Source organism: Solanum stenotomum, chromosome 3 (genome assembly GCF_019186545.1).
Source record: "Solanum stenotomum isolate F172 chromosome 3, ASM1918654v1, whole genome shotgun sequence".
Classification (NCBI taxonomy): Eukaryota; Viridiplantae; Streptophyta; class Magnoliopsida; order Solanales; family Solanaceae; genus Solanum; species Solanum stenotomum.
In genome coordinates this window covers 63,971,905-63,985,242 of record NC_064284.1, presented here as the reverse complement: position 1 = coordinate 63,985,242, position 13,338 = coordinate 63,971,905, and the positions used below count along the sequence as shown (strand labels likewise).

Below are 13,338 nucleotides of genomic sequence, written 5' to 3'. Positions count from 1 at the left end.
CTAGATGTTGAAATGCTTACTTATCCGCTAACGTTAAGTTCGAGTTTTTTATTACTATATTAGCGGCCAAAAATAAGCTGTCCATCCAGTTATCACGCGCACATGGCGCATGAGAGCATTCATCAATTATATATATAGAACAGTATAAATAACACTAAAAATTTTTCAGAAAATATCTTACATAAAAATGGAAAATATGAAAAAAAATAATATTAATTACTGGTGAACTGTGATCTGAGATTTGATAGGTTTCACTAAACCCTAGAAATCATTTCTCAATTTCAGCATCATTTGTAATTTATTGCCATTGCAATTTTGTATATTTAAGGTTTTTTTAAACCAATTTTGAGTTATTGGATTGAATTGTAAGTATGTATATATAGATTGTGTTCTTTCTGGTTTTTGGATTGTTTGTATTTGAGACTTGCTTTGCATTTTTTAGCATTTAAGAGTTTGTATTGACAGTTTTGGTGAAGTGGGTTGTTGTTATTAGATCGATAATTAAGCAGGAGGGGATTGATTGTAACTCTAGAGATTGTTTGGTTAATTGGGTTCGGTTTTTCTTGGTGAATTTTTTGGCACATTTTTTCAAAAATTAGATTGACATTGCCAGATTTGTTTTGAGCTGATTTTGTTAAAGTGTTTGGAGTTTTGGAGGTGAATTTAGTGCATTTTTTGTTATTAGATTGGCATTACGAGATTTGTGTAGTGAGGAGAAGTTTCTGGTGTTTTCTGATTTTGTTGGTTGTTCCAAGTTTGGAGGTGAATTTGGTGCATTTGTATTAGATTGGCGTTACTAGATTCGTGTAGTGACAAGTTTCTGGTGTTTTGAGCTGATTTTGTTTAAGTGTTTGAAATTTGGAGGTGAATTTGGTGCATTTTCTATTAGATTGGCATTGCCAGATTTGGTGTAGTAAGAAGATTCTGTGTTTTTGGGCTGATTTTGTTGAAGTGCTTCCAAATTTGCAGGTGAATTTGGTGAAATTTTTATTAGATTGGCATTACTAGATTCGTTTAGTGCGGAGAAGTTTCTGGTGTTTTGAGTTTATGTTGTTGAAGTGTTTGAAATTTTGGAGGTGAATTTGGTGCATCTTTTATTAGATTGGCATTACAAGTTCTGGAGTTTCTTAGCTGATTTTCTTGAAGGGTTCCAAATTTGGAGGTGAAATTTAGTGAAAAGATTCAAACTTTAAGAAGATAAGTGAAACTTTTTTGATGTGGATGAGTGGAGGGGGCAATGAGAGGTGAAGTTTTAGTATTGAGGGGACAACAATGACTACAGGGTCATTGGGTCTTCGTTCTTCAGGAAGTTATGGTTCTTTGCAACAACAACTATTTCAGAATAGTTCATCACCAATCCAAACAACACCCCCTATTCCAAGAAAGCCCCCAAAATTGTTTAAGGAGAAAGAGGGATTGTTTCTCTGGATCTGCAAATTCGCCCCTCGAAAGAATGTTGGGATGTTGCTACTCTGTGTTGTTTCTGCTGCAGCTTTTCTGTGGGTCTTGTATGTTGGCAAAGGTTTGGTCTCTACACTTTGTAGTTTGTACATTTGCCACTTTTTTTGATGTGTCATATTGGTAGGACTTTTGGCTCCAACTTTTAGTTTAAAGTGGCGTAGTATCCATAATTCCATACTAGATCATGTCAGATCTTTTATGCTGACCGGAGTTAGCTATAGTTTGGTGTTCATGCAGTTGGAAATACTAAGATGGAGAATTTGCTTATGAAGTAGTAATTCAAAATCGAAAATCTTTGTTTTGTTATTTCTTAAGAGTTTATCGGAAACAACCTCCCTACCTTGAAGGTAGGGGTAAGGTCTGCATACACACCACCCTCCCCAGGCCTCACTTGTGGGATTACTCTGGGTACGTTGTTGTTGTCATTTCTTAGAGTTAATGCTATAAGAGCTTTTGATAGGCTCTTATGTGGTGTTATCTGGTGGTTTATAGTGTTTTAGTTTGTAAATATTAATTGGCTGTCTCGAAATTCATGGCATTTTGCTTGTATTTCCGACATTTTTACTTAATGAGGAGATTTTCCTGATTTGTCTAGTTTACACTGAAGAATCTCAATAAACACCTGTATAATTCAATTTTCTACTTCTGTTATTAAGGGAATGTTTTTGATTCGGCTGTTCCATACGTTGGTGCTTGTACATTTTGTACATTTTCATCCCTCAAATCTTCTTTTCTGCTTCTGAATGGCCAATTTTTCAACTCATTTTCAGGTGAAGTTGCAGCAGAACAAAGTAATAGGATGTTTGCTCCAGAAACTGTACATAAATATACTTTTAGGGGTATTGAGTCTATACAAAAAAATAATGTTGGCCAAAGTGCGTCAACCGTCCAACCTCCTCCTCCCCCTCTTCCTCCTGTATATTTCAAAGGATACACTCTTCCCCCTGGAAATCCATGTGAAGGCTTCACATTGCCGCCCCCGCCAGCAGATAAAAAGAGGACTGGACCACGGCGTAAGTTTGAAAGTCCTTTAATACTCTGAAATTTTTCTTCTTAAAAATGGATTGAAGGTCAGAAATATAAGTACAAAATGCTGGACCTCAGTTTTCTTTTTCTTTTGTTTTATCAGCATGTCCGGTATGCTACCTTCCTGTTGAACAAGCTATTGCATTAATGCCTGATGCACCATCCTTTTCTCCTGGTGTTAGCAATTTGACTTACATCCATGAAGAAAATCAGAGTAAAACCGAGTTTGGAGGTTCAGATTTTGGTGGATATCCTTCATTGATTCAGAGGAATGATTCGTATGACATAAGAGAGTCAATGAGTGTGCATTGTGGGTACGATGCTTTCTCTTCTTGGGAGCTTTATGAACATAAAACTTCACACACTTTTTTTTTTAATTCGAAATTTGAATGCCTTTTCCCTTAATCTGTTAATTAGATCGTAGTGATAAAGATTACTGCAATTTTCACAAGATCCTCTAATTTACTGTATTCTGTATTTTCTGTTCCACATCCAATTGACAGTTTTGTCAGAGGAATCAGGCCTGGACATCAGACAGGTTTTGACATTGATGATTCTGACCTTCTTGAGATGGAGTCTTGTCAAGGTGTCGTGGTGGCATCGGCAATATTTGGTATTGATCTTTCAGTTCATTCATTGTTACATTTCCATCTTGTACCTGTTGGATTGTAGTTTTAACAAATATACTCTTGATTAGGGGCTTTTGATTTGATACGGCAACCAAAGAATACCAGTGACTATGCAAAGAAAAATGTCTGCTTCTATATGTTCGTGGATGAGCAAACAGAAGCATTTTTGAGAAATTCAAGTGAGCTGAATAGTAGCATGAGAATTGGTTTATGGAGAATTGTTGTTGTTCATAACCTACCTTATGACGATCCGAGGCGAAATGGGAAGGTAAACGTTCGTAGTGGTACATTGCCTATTTAATAAGAGTTGGATTTTGCAGGCATAACCAATAGGGTACTTGGTACTTTTCAGGCTTCTGAAAATAAGAGTACATTGAATGCATTGGAATTTTTTTGGTCAACTAGATGGCAAAGTAAATGTTAGGAGTGGATAACTGCTGGAGTTCTTAAATCTTCTAGATCGATGCAGTCATATATTAAGCCAGTTTCTCTGAGTTGCTTAAAATAAATGTATACAATCATATTAAATGTTTATTTGTGAAAATATTTTGAAAAAAATGAATGCAATTATAAGAAAGTGGCGAGTTCACGATAACCTTGAACTCGTCATGGCAGTGTTATGATTATTAGAAAAATTCATTGCACATTACGCAACTACGATGTAGTTAGCTGAACTGCTTTTGCATACAATTTGTTTCTATAAACAACTCTGAGTATAAGTATATGAAGGATAAATTCAGGTACTTCAAGCTTTCTAACAAGTGCATCTCTTCTACCTCCTTATCCTTTAGTCAATGCTATGTCCATGGAATAGCCGATATCTTTTCCTACTCAGATGTGAAGTTTGAATCCTCATCCAACTTTCCACCTAAATGGAGACTTTTGCATTCGAGATCTTGCAGTCAGCAGTCTGAACAGGCTCTTGGGCATTTTTGTTACCTTTCTAGAAAAGAAAGAAAACGAAAAATCTGAACAGGTTCTTGGTTCAATTCTAGATGAATTTATTCATGGAAATATCTAGAGTTCCATTGTCTACTCTAATGAGCAAGCACACAGTCCATTTGTTGTCAAGGTTTTCTCAAATTCTTGTTTGATGCACAAACATACTATTCGTATTCTAGCTGCAGAAGGCATTTTATCTTTTACTTTGGCTATGCCTTCATGATATTGATATCATTTCTAATTTCTTTCCTATTTTTATCACCTTATGGAGAAAGAGACTATATAATGATTTGATAAGTTACTTTAACAATCTAAATCCGACATCTCGTCTGTTATCATAGTTTGATCTACAATTCTGGGAAGTGTAAATTCCTATTTGTCTTTGTATTATGTATTTCATCACTTCTTGGCATATGTAGTAGTCTTTCTTTATCGCTGCATTAGGAATTACCTTCTCTTCTTAACGGAAAGAGCAACAGGATCATTAATACTCTTCCCCAACCAAATTCTGTGGTTGAGCTCAACTCTTATCGGATTCCACAAGTTTTTTTATATCCATTCTTCATTTGATAGTGGATTCTTTCATCTTGTTTTTATCTGCATGTCAGTCTTCTAGTAGGGAGGCTTTGTGCATTTCTACCTGGATTAGAGTAACAAATCTATCCTGCTTTTTATTCCCTTTCATTTGGAACTTGCTGTTGTTTTTATATTTCTGTCCCATTTTTAGCCTTTTGGTACAATCAGTATTTCACCGTGCTGTGTATATGATCATGACACTGTTATCTGTTTTGGTTAGCCAATTTACTGTTTGGAAACCAAATCATTCACATGTTTAAGCTTAGTGGTTATATAGATTCCTTGACCTATATTTGTTGCCACTGCAGGTCCCAAAGCTTCTACTCCACAGGCTTTTTCCTAATGCTCGTTATTCTCTATGGATTGATGGAAAACTTGAGCTTGTCGTGGACCCATATCAAATACTTGAAAGGTACATCTTAGACCCAATCCACTTGCCCTATATGCAAAACGAAAAGTCATAGTTGGCCGCCATTTCCCCTTCTATGGGAGTATGGGTTAACTTCTGTCTCTTGACCAAAGACACCGGGTTTCTCCTTTAAACTTAAGTGGTACTGATACATCCATGTATATGGCCTTCTAGTAGGGTATAAGTTATGTTCCTTTTAAAAAAGAAATAAAAACAAAATAATGTTTCTTGCAAGTCTATTTTAGGACGTGTTCCCCAAAGTTCTCTAACCAAAGTTGACTATAAGAAGAATACAAGCATCTTGTGCTTGCCCAGATGGAGTGGTTCTTATTCATAGCAGCATTTGCATGTTGTTTTTAATAAGCGAAAAATGGTTTTGTTAGTGTAGCCTTCATGTGCTTAAACAACATGTTTACAGAAAAAGAAGAATATAGATGCCGGTGGAGTCTACAATATTGGAGATAGTTGTTGCTGCCCCAAATTTGGGGACTCTTAGAATGTCAGTCTTACCCATTGTACCAAATATTCAGGGGGTCCTCCAAGAAGGATTTTTCAATCTACAACACCTTACCAATATGAGAAACTCGTGCATGAACATAGCTCATTGTTGTATGACAGTGTAATGTCCAGTGTGTGAAAGGGCTGTGTTGGACCTATTTATCAGTGGTAACTATCATAAGGGAATTCCTTCGGTTTAGTGGTCATAAAAGTTCACAAATGTTGATTGTTGACTTGTTGATAGAGATTTGCTTTTATTGTTCTTCACAAGTTGATTTCCTGAAGTACTTCAATGTCAGGTTCTTGTGGAGAAAAAATGCAAGCTTTGCAATATCAAGGCACTACAAGCGTTTTGATGTTTTTGTAGAAGCAGAAGCGAATAAGGCAGCTGCAAAGTTTGATAATGCTTCCATCGATTTCCAGGTTGACTTCTATAAAAAGGAAGGACTAACTCCGTATTCCCGGGCTAAACTTCCTATTACAAGTGGTAAGTGTGTGGTTATCTTTTTTTTCATCTTTGTTACGTTCTTCTTGTAATTCCTCCCCACTCACCACCTTAATGTTGCCACCGATTTCAGTTTGATAACCATGTTAACATACTATTTATATGCAGATGTCCCTGAGGGATGTGTAATAATAAGGGAGCACATTCCGATCTCCAATCTCTTTACTTGTCTTTGGTTTAATGAAGTGGACCGTTTTACTCCAAGAGACCAAATAAGCTTTGCCATTGTAAGAGATAAGATCATGTCAAAGACAAATTGGACTGTGACTATGTTCTTAGACTGCGAACGGCGTAACTTTGTGATTCAGGTGATCTTCATATCTTTACCTTCTGGATTTTCAGTTTATAAGTAAAACAGAGAACATCCTTCATGCACTTGGTCACTTGATGATTCGCGCAAAAAATTCATTATATGCTAATTCTTGCGCCTGATATGGTTCAAGTAGAAGAACACACCATACATAATTGCTATCACTGTTCGACATAGTTGAATTAGATGAACTAATAGTAAAAGCTACTTGTCAAGATGAGCTTTTTTGATGTACTTCCTGCATGCTGCATACCAAACTATGTAAATGCTTATTTCTGTCATTTTCTGTTGCTATCTGCAGGGGTATCACAGAGACATTCTTGGTCGCCTGACTCCACCTCGTGCAAGTATAATTGTTCATCCTCCACCTCCTGTAATTCTTGAAACCCAGCATACCTCACCATTTGTTCCAACATCAACCGTCATAACCACTCCAATCAAGAAGATTCCCACGAAGCGTGGGAGAGAGAGGAAATCCAGGCGTCATAGAAAAGTCATTGCTGGAAATAAAGATCCTAATTTCAATTAAAATTTTTGATATGAGCTCAAATTTTATTTTTTTCCTTCCCTGTTTTCAGTATATCAAATCACGGGGTTAGGAACTATGAAAGATGAATGTTATAGCTGTTGTTTCCAAAAAAAAGAAAAGGTCAGTATTTAAGTTCTTCATAAGATTCTTTAGAAAGTGTCAATTTTGTCTAATTTTTTGTTGTATATATTGGAGTCTTGGTATGTATTGTCATAGCAATTTCACACTTCAAATTTCCTTCTCTAATCACTAGCTTCATGTACTATTTCTTCTCATAGAAATGTTGATTCTGAAGCAAAGATGAAATTCAATTTCCTTTATACTGATGTCTGTTGTGTTGTTACAAGTAATTTTCGAGAGTAGCAATTTGTGTTTGACAAATCAATTTGCAAAACACTTTTGCTAATAATAGCGTTGCAATTTGTGCTTGGTCGTCAAAGTTTCAAAAGTGCTTATGGGAAAATGTTATTGTTTATGCTTCTGAAATTTAGGCTACTGGCCGAGGGTCTACCAGAAACAACCTCTCTATCTGTCAAGGTAGAGATAAGATCTGCATATACTCTACTCTTTTCAGACCTCACATGTCTATACTGATTATATTGTTGTCAAATTTATGCTACTAAAAAGTATGTATTTCCCCCTTACGCTCTAACAGTGGCGAATTTAGAGCCAAAAAAAAGGGCAATCGCACCCGTGGTCTCTTCGTAAAATTAGATATTTTATATGTATATTTTTTAAGATTTTGTATAATATTATATTCTTGCACCCGTACTACAAGAAGTCTAAACGGTCCACGTGGTTAAATGTTGAGCTTTTGACCTTGAGGATTAAGGATCAATTCTCACTTCAATACATTTTACTTGGTGCACCCATGTTCGAAAAATCCTAGATTCGCCTCTGCGCTCTAATATACGTATTTTTTTTAGTACAAATAACATAGATTATAGATGATTATGCACATATTATGGATGGATTATACATATGTTCTATTATATATTCGCCAACTATTTTTATTTTAAACTACTGAGTGGATAATATTAATTCTTAAAAAAAGACAAATACTTTTGTCTTTTCACAAATTTGACCAAAATGGAATATGGTTTGGGTTCATTGAACAAATAAGACAACATGCTAAGATTCTAGTGTTGATTTGTCATATCAAGACTATTATGAGCTTCACATGCATATATGGCCTATGTTGTTGATTGATCATTGAACATGTTTTTTTTTTAAGAAAAAATTTGAAGCAACAAATTTGCATAACTTTCTACTAGATGTTAAATAAGTTTAATTAAACTCATCGCTTTCTTATCGATTCATAAGTACATATACAAAATATTCTTGGACTCGACTATGTCAAAAGCCCAACAATAACTTCTTCAAAGATTAATTGAGGCAAAAGTGGTGGTGCACCACCACCAAAAATCACGATATTCTTTGACTTTGGAGGAATTCTTATCAAGTTGAATCTGCGTAAAGACGGCTTGAGATAACATCGAGGCGTCATGCTTCAACACCAATGAAGAAGAAACAAATAATGAAAGTATATCCATGTTATGTTGCCTTCATCATTTGAAAAGGTTATTGAGACCTATTTTCAAGTACACACATGTGATAAAAAAATCATATTCACATATGAAGATCTTCTTTGAGGAGAAACATTGCATAATCGTCTTTTGTATATGGTGGGTCATGTGCTAAAAAAGAGGGTAAATAATTATAACATAACATTTTATGCCTTATTTTCTCAGCTCCTTCTATTTAGACATCTAAGAAGGTTTTTTTTCAAATTTTCAACACGTCATGACCTTTTTAAAAGACAAAAAATAAAATTGTGGGTCGAGAAAAGAAAAATAGAGGAGGGGATTAACAATGTGGAGAATCGAACATTCACTGATAAAGCTAAATTTTAACTTAAACGGAAAGGGTAATAATGTTATTTAAACAATAAATAAGAAGAGACTAAACTTATACATAAATCGCATTCGCCGAATGCGTTTTATGACTTATTTTCTCAGCTCCTTCTATTTAGGCATCTAAGAATGGGTTTTCAAGTTTTCAACGCCATAACCTTTTTTAAAAATACAAAAATAAAATTGTGGGTCGAGAAAAGAAAAATAGAGGAGGCGATTAACAATGTGGAGAATCAAACATTCATTGATATAGTTAAATTTTAACTTAAACGGAAAGGGAAATAATGTAATTTCAACAATAAATAAGAAGAGATTAAAATTTATACATAAATCGCATTCGCCGAATGCGTTTTATGCCTTATTTTCTCAGCTCCTTCTATTTAGACATCTAAGAAGGTTTTTTCAAATTTTCAACACGTCATGATCTTTTTAAAAGACAAAAAAATAAAATTGTGGGTCGAGAAAAGAAAAATAGAGGAGGGGATTAACAATGTGGAGAATCAAACATTCACTGATAAAGCTAAATTTTAACTTAAACGGAAGGGGTAATAATGTTATTTAAACAATAAATAAGAAGAGACTAACCTTATACATAAATCGCATTCGCCGAATGCGTTTTATGACTTATTTTCTCAGCTCCTTCTATTTAAGCATCTAAGAATGGGTTTTCAAGTTTTCAACGCCATAACCTTTTTTAAAAATACAAAAATAAAATTGTGGGTCGAGAAAAGAAAAATAGAGGAGGCGATTAACAATGTGGAGAATCAAACATTCATTGATATAGTTAAATTTTAACTTAAACGGAAAGGGAAATAATGTAATTTCAACAATAAATAAGAAGAGATTGAAATTTATACATAAATCGCATTCGCCGAATGTGTTTTATACCTTATTTTCTCAGTTCCTTCTATTTAGGCATCTAAGAAGGTTTTTCAAGTTAACAACACCATGACCTTTTTTTTAAAGACAAAAAATAAAATTGTGGGTCGAGAAAAGAAAAATAGAGGGGATTAACAATGTGGAGAATCGAACATTCACCGATAAAGCTAAATTTTAACTTAAACGGAAGGGGTGATAATGTAATTTCAAAATAAATAAGAAGAGACTTAAATTTATACAAAAATCGCATTCGCTGAATGCATTTTATACCTTATTTTCTCAGCTCCTTCTATTTAGGCATCTAAGAAGGGTTTTTCTTATTTTCAACGCGATAACTTTTTTAAAAAAAGACAAACAATAAAATTGTGGGTCGAGAAAAGAAAAATAGACGAGGGGATTAAGAATGTGTAGAATCGAACATTCACCTATAAAGCTAAATTTTAACTTAAACGGAAGGGGTAATAATGTAATTTCAACAATAAATAAGAAGAGACTGAAAGTTATACATAAATCGCATTCGCCGAATGCGTTTTATGTCTTATTTTCTGAGCTCCTTCTATTTAGGCATCTAAGAAGGGTTTTTTCAAGTTTTCAACGCCATAACCTTTTTTTAAAAAGACAAAAAATAAAATTGTGGGTCGAGAAAAGAAAAATAGCGGAGGGGATTAACAATGTGGAGAATCGAACATTCACTAAAAAAACTAAATTTTAACTTAAACGGAAGGGGTAATATGTAATTTCAACAATAAATTAGAAGAGACTAAAATTTATAGGCATAATACATATATTGGACCTTAAACTTGGCTTCAAATTTTAACTTACTTTCAAGTTATATCATTAAAAATTTCAGGTTATAACAAATTTACAAAAAAAAAGAAATGTTTTTATTAATTGAAAAAAACTTTTTTTTAAAAAAAAAAGATAAACGAAAATTTAAAAAAAAACGGAATTAGAAATAATANGGCACACAACAGTGAAAAAAATGCTGAAATGACAACTCTACCCTTAATTAATTTTTATTTTATTTTTAGTTCTAAAATGACGTGTAAAGCGTTTAATTAGTTGGCAGCCATTGAGTGGCTCACTAATACACGTGGCAGCGTTTGCATTTCACGCTCTTGGCTCCAAAAATCGCGTGTTTATTTATTAAAAGGTTGGATAGTTAAAGTGCTTGTTTGTGCACTATGAAAGTTGGAGGTCAAAGTTAAAATTTGAAGCCAAGTTTAAGGTCAAATATATGTATTATCCCAAATTTATACATAAATCGCACTACGCCGAATGCGTTTTATGCTTATTTTCTTAGTTCCTTCTGTTTAGGCATCTAAGAAGGGGTTTTCAAGTTTTCAACGCCATAACCTTTTTTAAAAAGACAAAAATAAAATTGTGGGTCGAGAAAAGAAAAATAGAGGAGGGGATTGACAATGTGGAGAATCAAACATTCATTGATATAGTTAAATTTAACTTAAACGGAGGGGGAAATAATGTAATTTCAACAATAAATAAGAAGAGACTGAAATTTATAAATAAATCGCATTCGCCGAATGCGTTTTATACCTTATTTTCTTAGCTCCTTCTATTTAGGCATCTAAGAAGGGTTTTTCAAGTTAACAACACCATGACCATTTTTTTACAGACAAAAAATAAAATTGTGGGTCGAGAAATGAAAAATAGATGAGGGGATTAACAATGTGGTGAATCGAACATTCACCGATAAAGCTAAATTTAAACTTAAATGAAAGGGTAATAATGGAATTTCAACAATAAATAAGAAGAGACTGAAATTTATATATAAATCGCATTCGCCGAATGCATTTTATACCTTATTTTCTCAGCTCCTTCTATTTAGGGATCTAAGAAAGGTTTTTCAAATTTTCAACACCATGACCTTTTTATTTAAAGACAAAATAAAATTGTGGGTTGAGAAAAAAAAATAGAGGAGGGGATTAACAATGTGCAGAATCGTACATTCACCGATGAAGTTAAATTTTAACTTAAACGGAAGGGGTAATAATGTAATTTCAACAATAACTAAGAAGAGACTGAAATTTATACATAAATCGCATTCGTCGAATGCGTTTTATGCGTTATTTTCTCAGCTCCTTCTATTTAGGCATCTAAGAAGGGTTTTTCAAATTTTCAACATCATAACCTTTTTAAAAAAGACAAACGATAAAATTGTGGGTCGAGAAAAGAAAAATAGACGAGGGGATTAACAATGTGGAGAATTGAACATTCACCGATAAAACTAAATTTTAACTTAAACGGAAGGGGTAATAATGTAATTTCAACAATAAATAAGAAGAGACTGAAATTTATACATAAATCACATTCGCCGAATGCGTTTTATGTCTTATTTTCTCAGCTCCTTCTATTTAGGCATCTAAGAAGGGGTTTTTTTCAAGTTTTCAACACCATAACCTTTTTTTTAAAAGACAAAAAATAAAATTGTGGGTCAAGAAAAGAAAAATAGAGGAGGGGATTAATAATGTGGAGAATCGAACATTCACCGATAAAACTAAATTTTAACTTAAATGGAAGAGGTAATAATGTAATTTTAACAATAAATAAGAAGAGACTAAAATATATATACATAAATCGCCTTTGCCGAATGCGTTTTATGCTTATTTTCTCAACTCCTTCTGTTTAGGCATCTAAGAAGGGTTTTTCAAATTTTCAACACCATTACCTTTTTTAAAAAGACAAAAAATAAAATTGTGGGTCGAGAAAAGAAAAATAGAGGAGGGGATTAACAATGTGGTGAATAGAAAATTCACCAATAAAGCTAAATTTTAACTTAAACGGAAGGGGTAATGTAATTTCAACAATAAATAAGAAGAGACTGAAATTTATACATAAATCGCACTATGCCGAATGCATTTTATGCCTTATTTTCTCAGCTTCTATTTAGGCATCTAAGACATGTTTTTCAAATTTTCAACGCCATGACCTTTTTTTTTAAGACAAAATAAAATTGTAGGTCGAGAAAAGAAAAATAGAGGAGGGGATTAACAATATTGTGGGTTTATAAATTATATTAATTAATTAAATTATAACCAATAGTTTAGTGCCACGTAATTAAAAAATATTTAAATAGTTTAAATTTAAAACCGTTAAATAAGTTGTCAATTTTGGACCCAAAGGTGGATGACAAGGGCATTTTGGAGCCAATAGGTGGATGGAGGATAGTTTTGTACAATTTCCAATACTTCGAGGGTATTTTAGGTCTTTTTCCATTTTAAAATTCTAGGTTTTCTTTAATGAACAAATTCAAAACGATTTCTTCCATCCTAACTTATGTGATGCATTTTATTTAGGCATGAGTTTAAAACAAAAGTTTTTTACTTTTAAAATTTATGATCTTTAAGATAAAATGAGAAGTTGTATTAAATCTTATATTGAGCGGATAATTACATAATTTTGAAATAACCAAATAAGCACTAAAAGTTTTGATCGAATTCACAACAAGCAAAGTGTACTCGACTCAACTCATTAACAAACTTGATTGAATTCGAATCGACTAGGTAGATTAAACATAAACTCTATTACAAACTCGAATTGACTCCAACTCAATTGCAAGCTTAATTGAATTTGATTCCACTCGATCAAATCAACACAACTCTATAACAAGCTCGATTGAACTCGACTCGATATCCAGACCTAA

The 13,338-nt window shown here is 33.4% G+C and overlaps 1 protein-coding gene across 1 annotated transcript; it reads left to right on the top strand.

The window, feature by feature from the left end:
* The first annotated feature begins 428 nt into the window (after positions 1-428).
* Positions 429-7,211, top strand: LOC125860114 (probable hexosyltransferase MUCI70). The gene is made up of 9 exons (XM_049540015.1): positions 429-1,522; positions 2,232-2,474; positions 2,591-2,801; positions 2,991-3,100; positions 3,185-3,384; positions 4,943-5,046; positions 5,841-6,028; positions 6,155-6,354; positions 6,658-7,211. The coding sequence occupies exons 1-9, from the start codon at positions 1,273-1,275 to the stop codon at positions 6,883-6,885; spliced, it is 1,734 nt and encodes a 577-aa protein (XP_049395972.1). The 5' UTR covers positions 429-1,272; the 3' UTR covers positions 6,886-7,211.
* Positions 7,212-13,338: the final 6,127 nt, after the last annotated feature.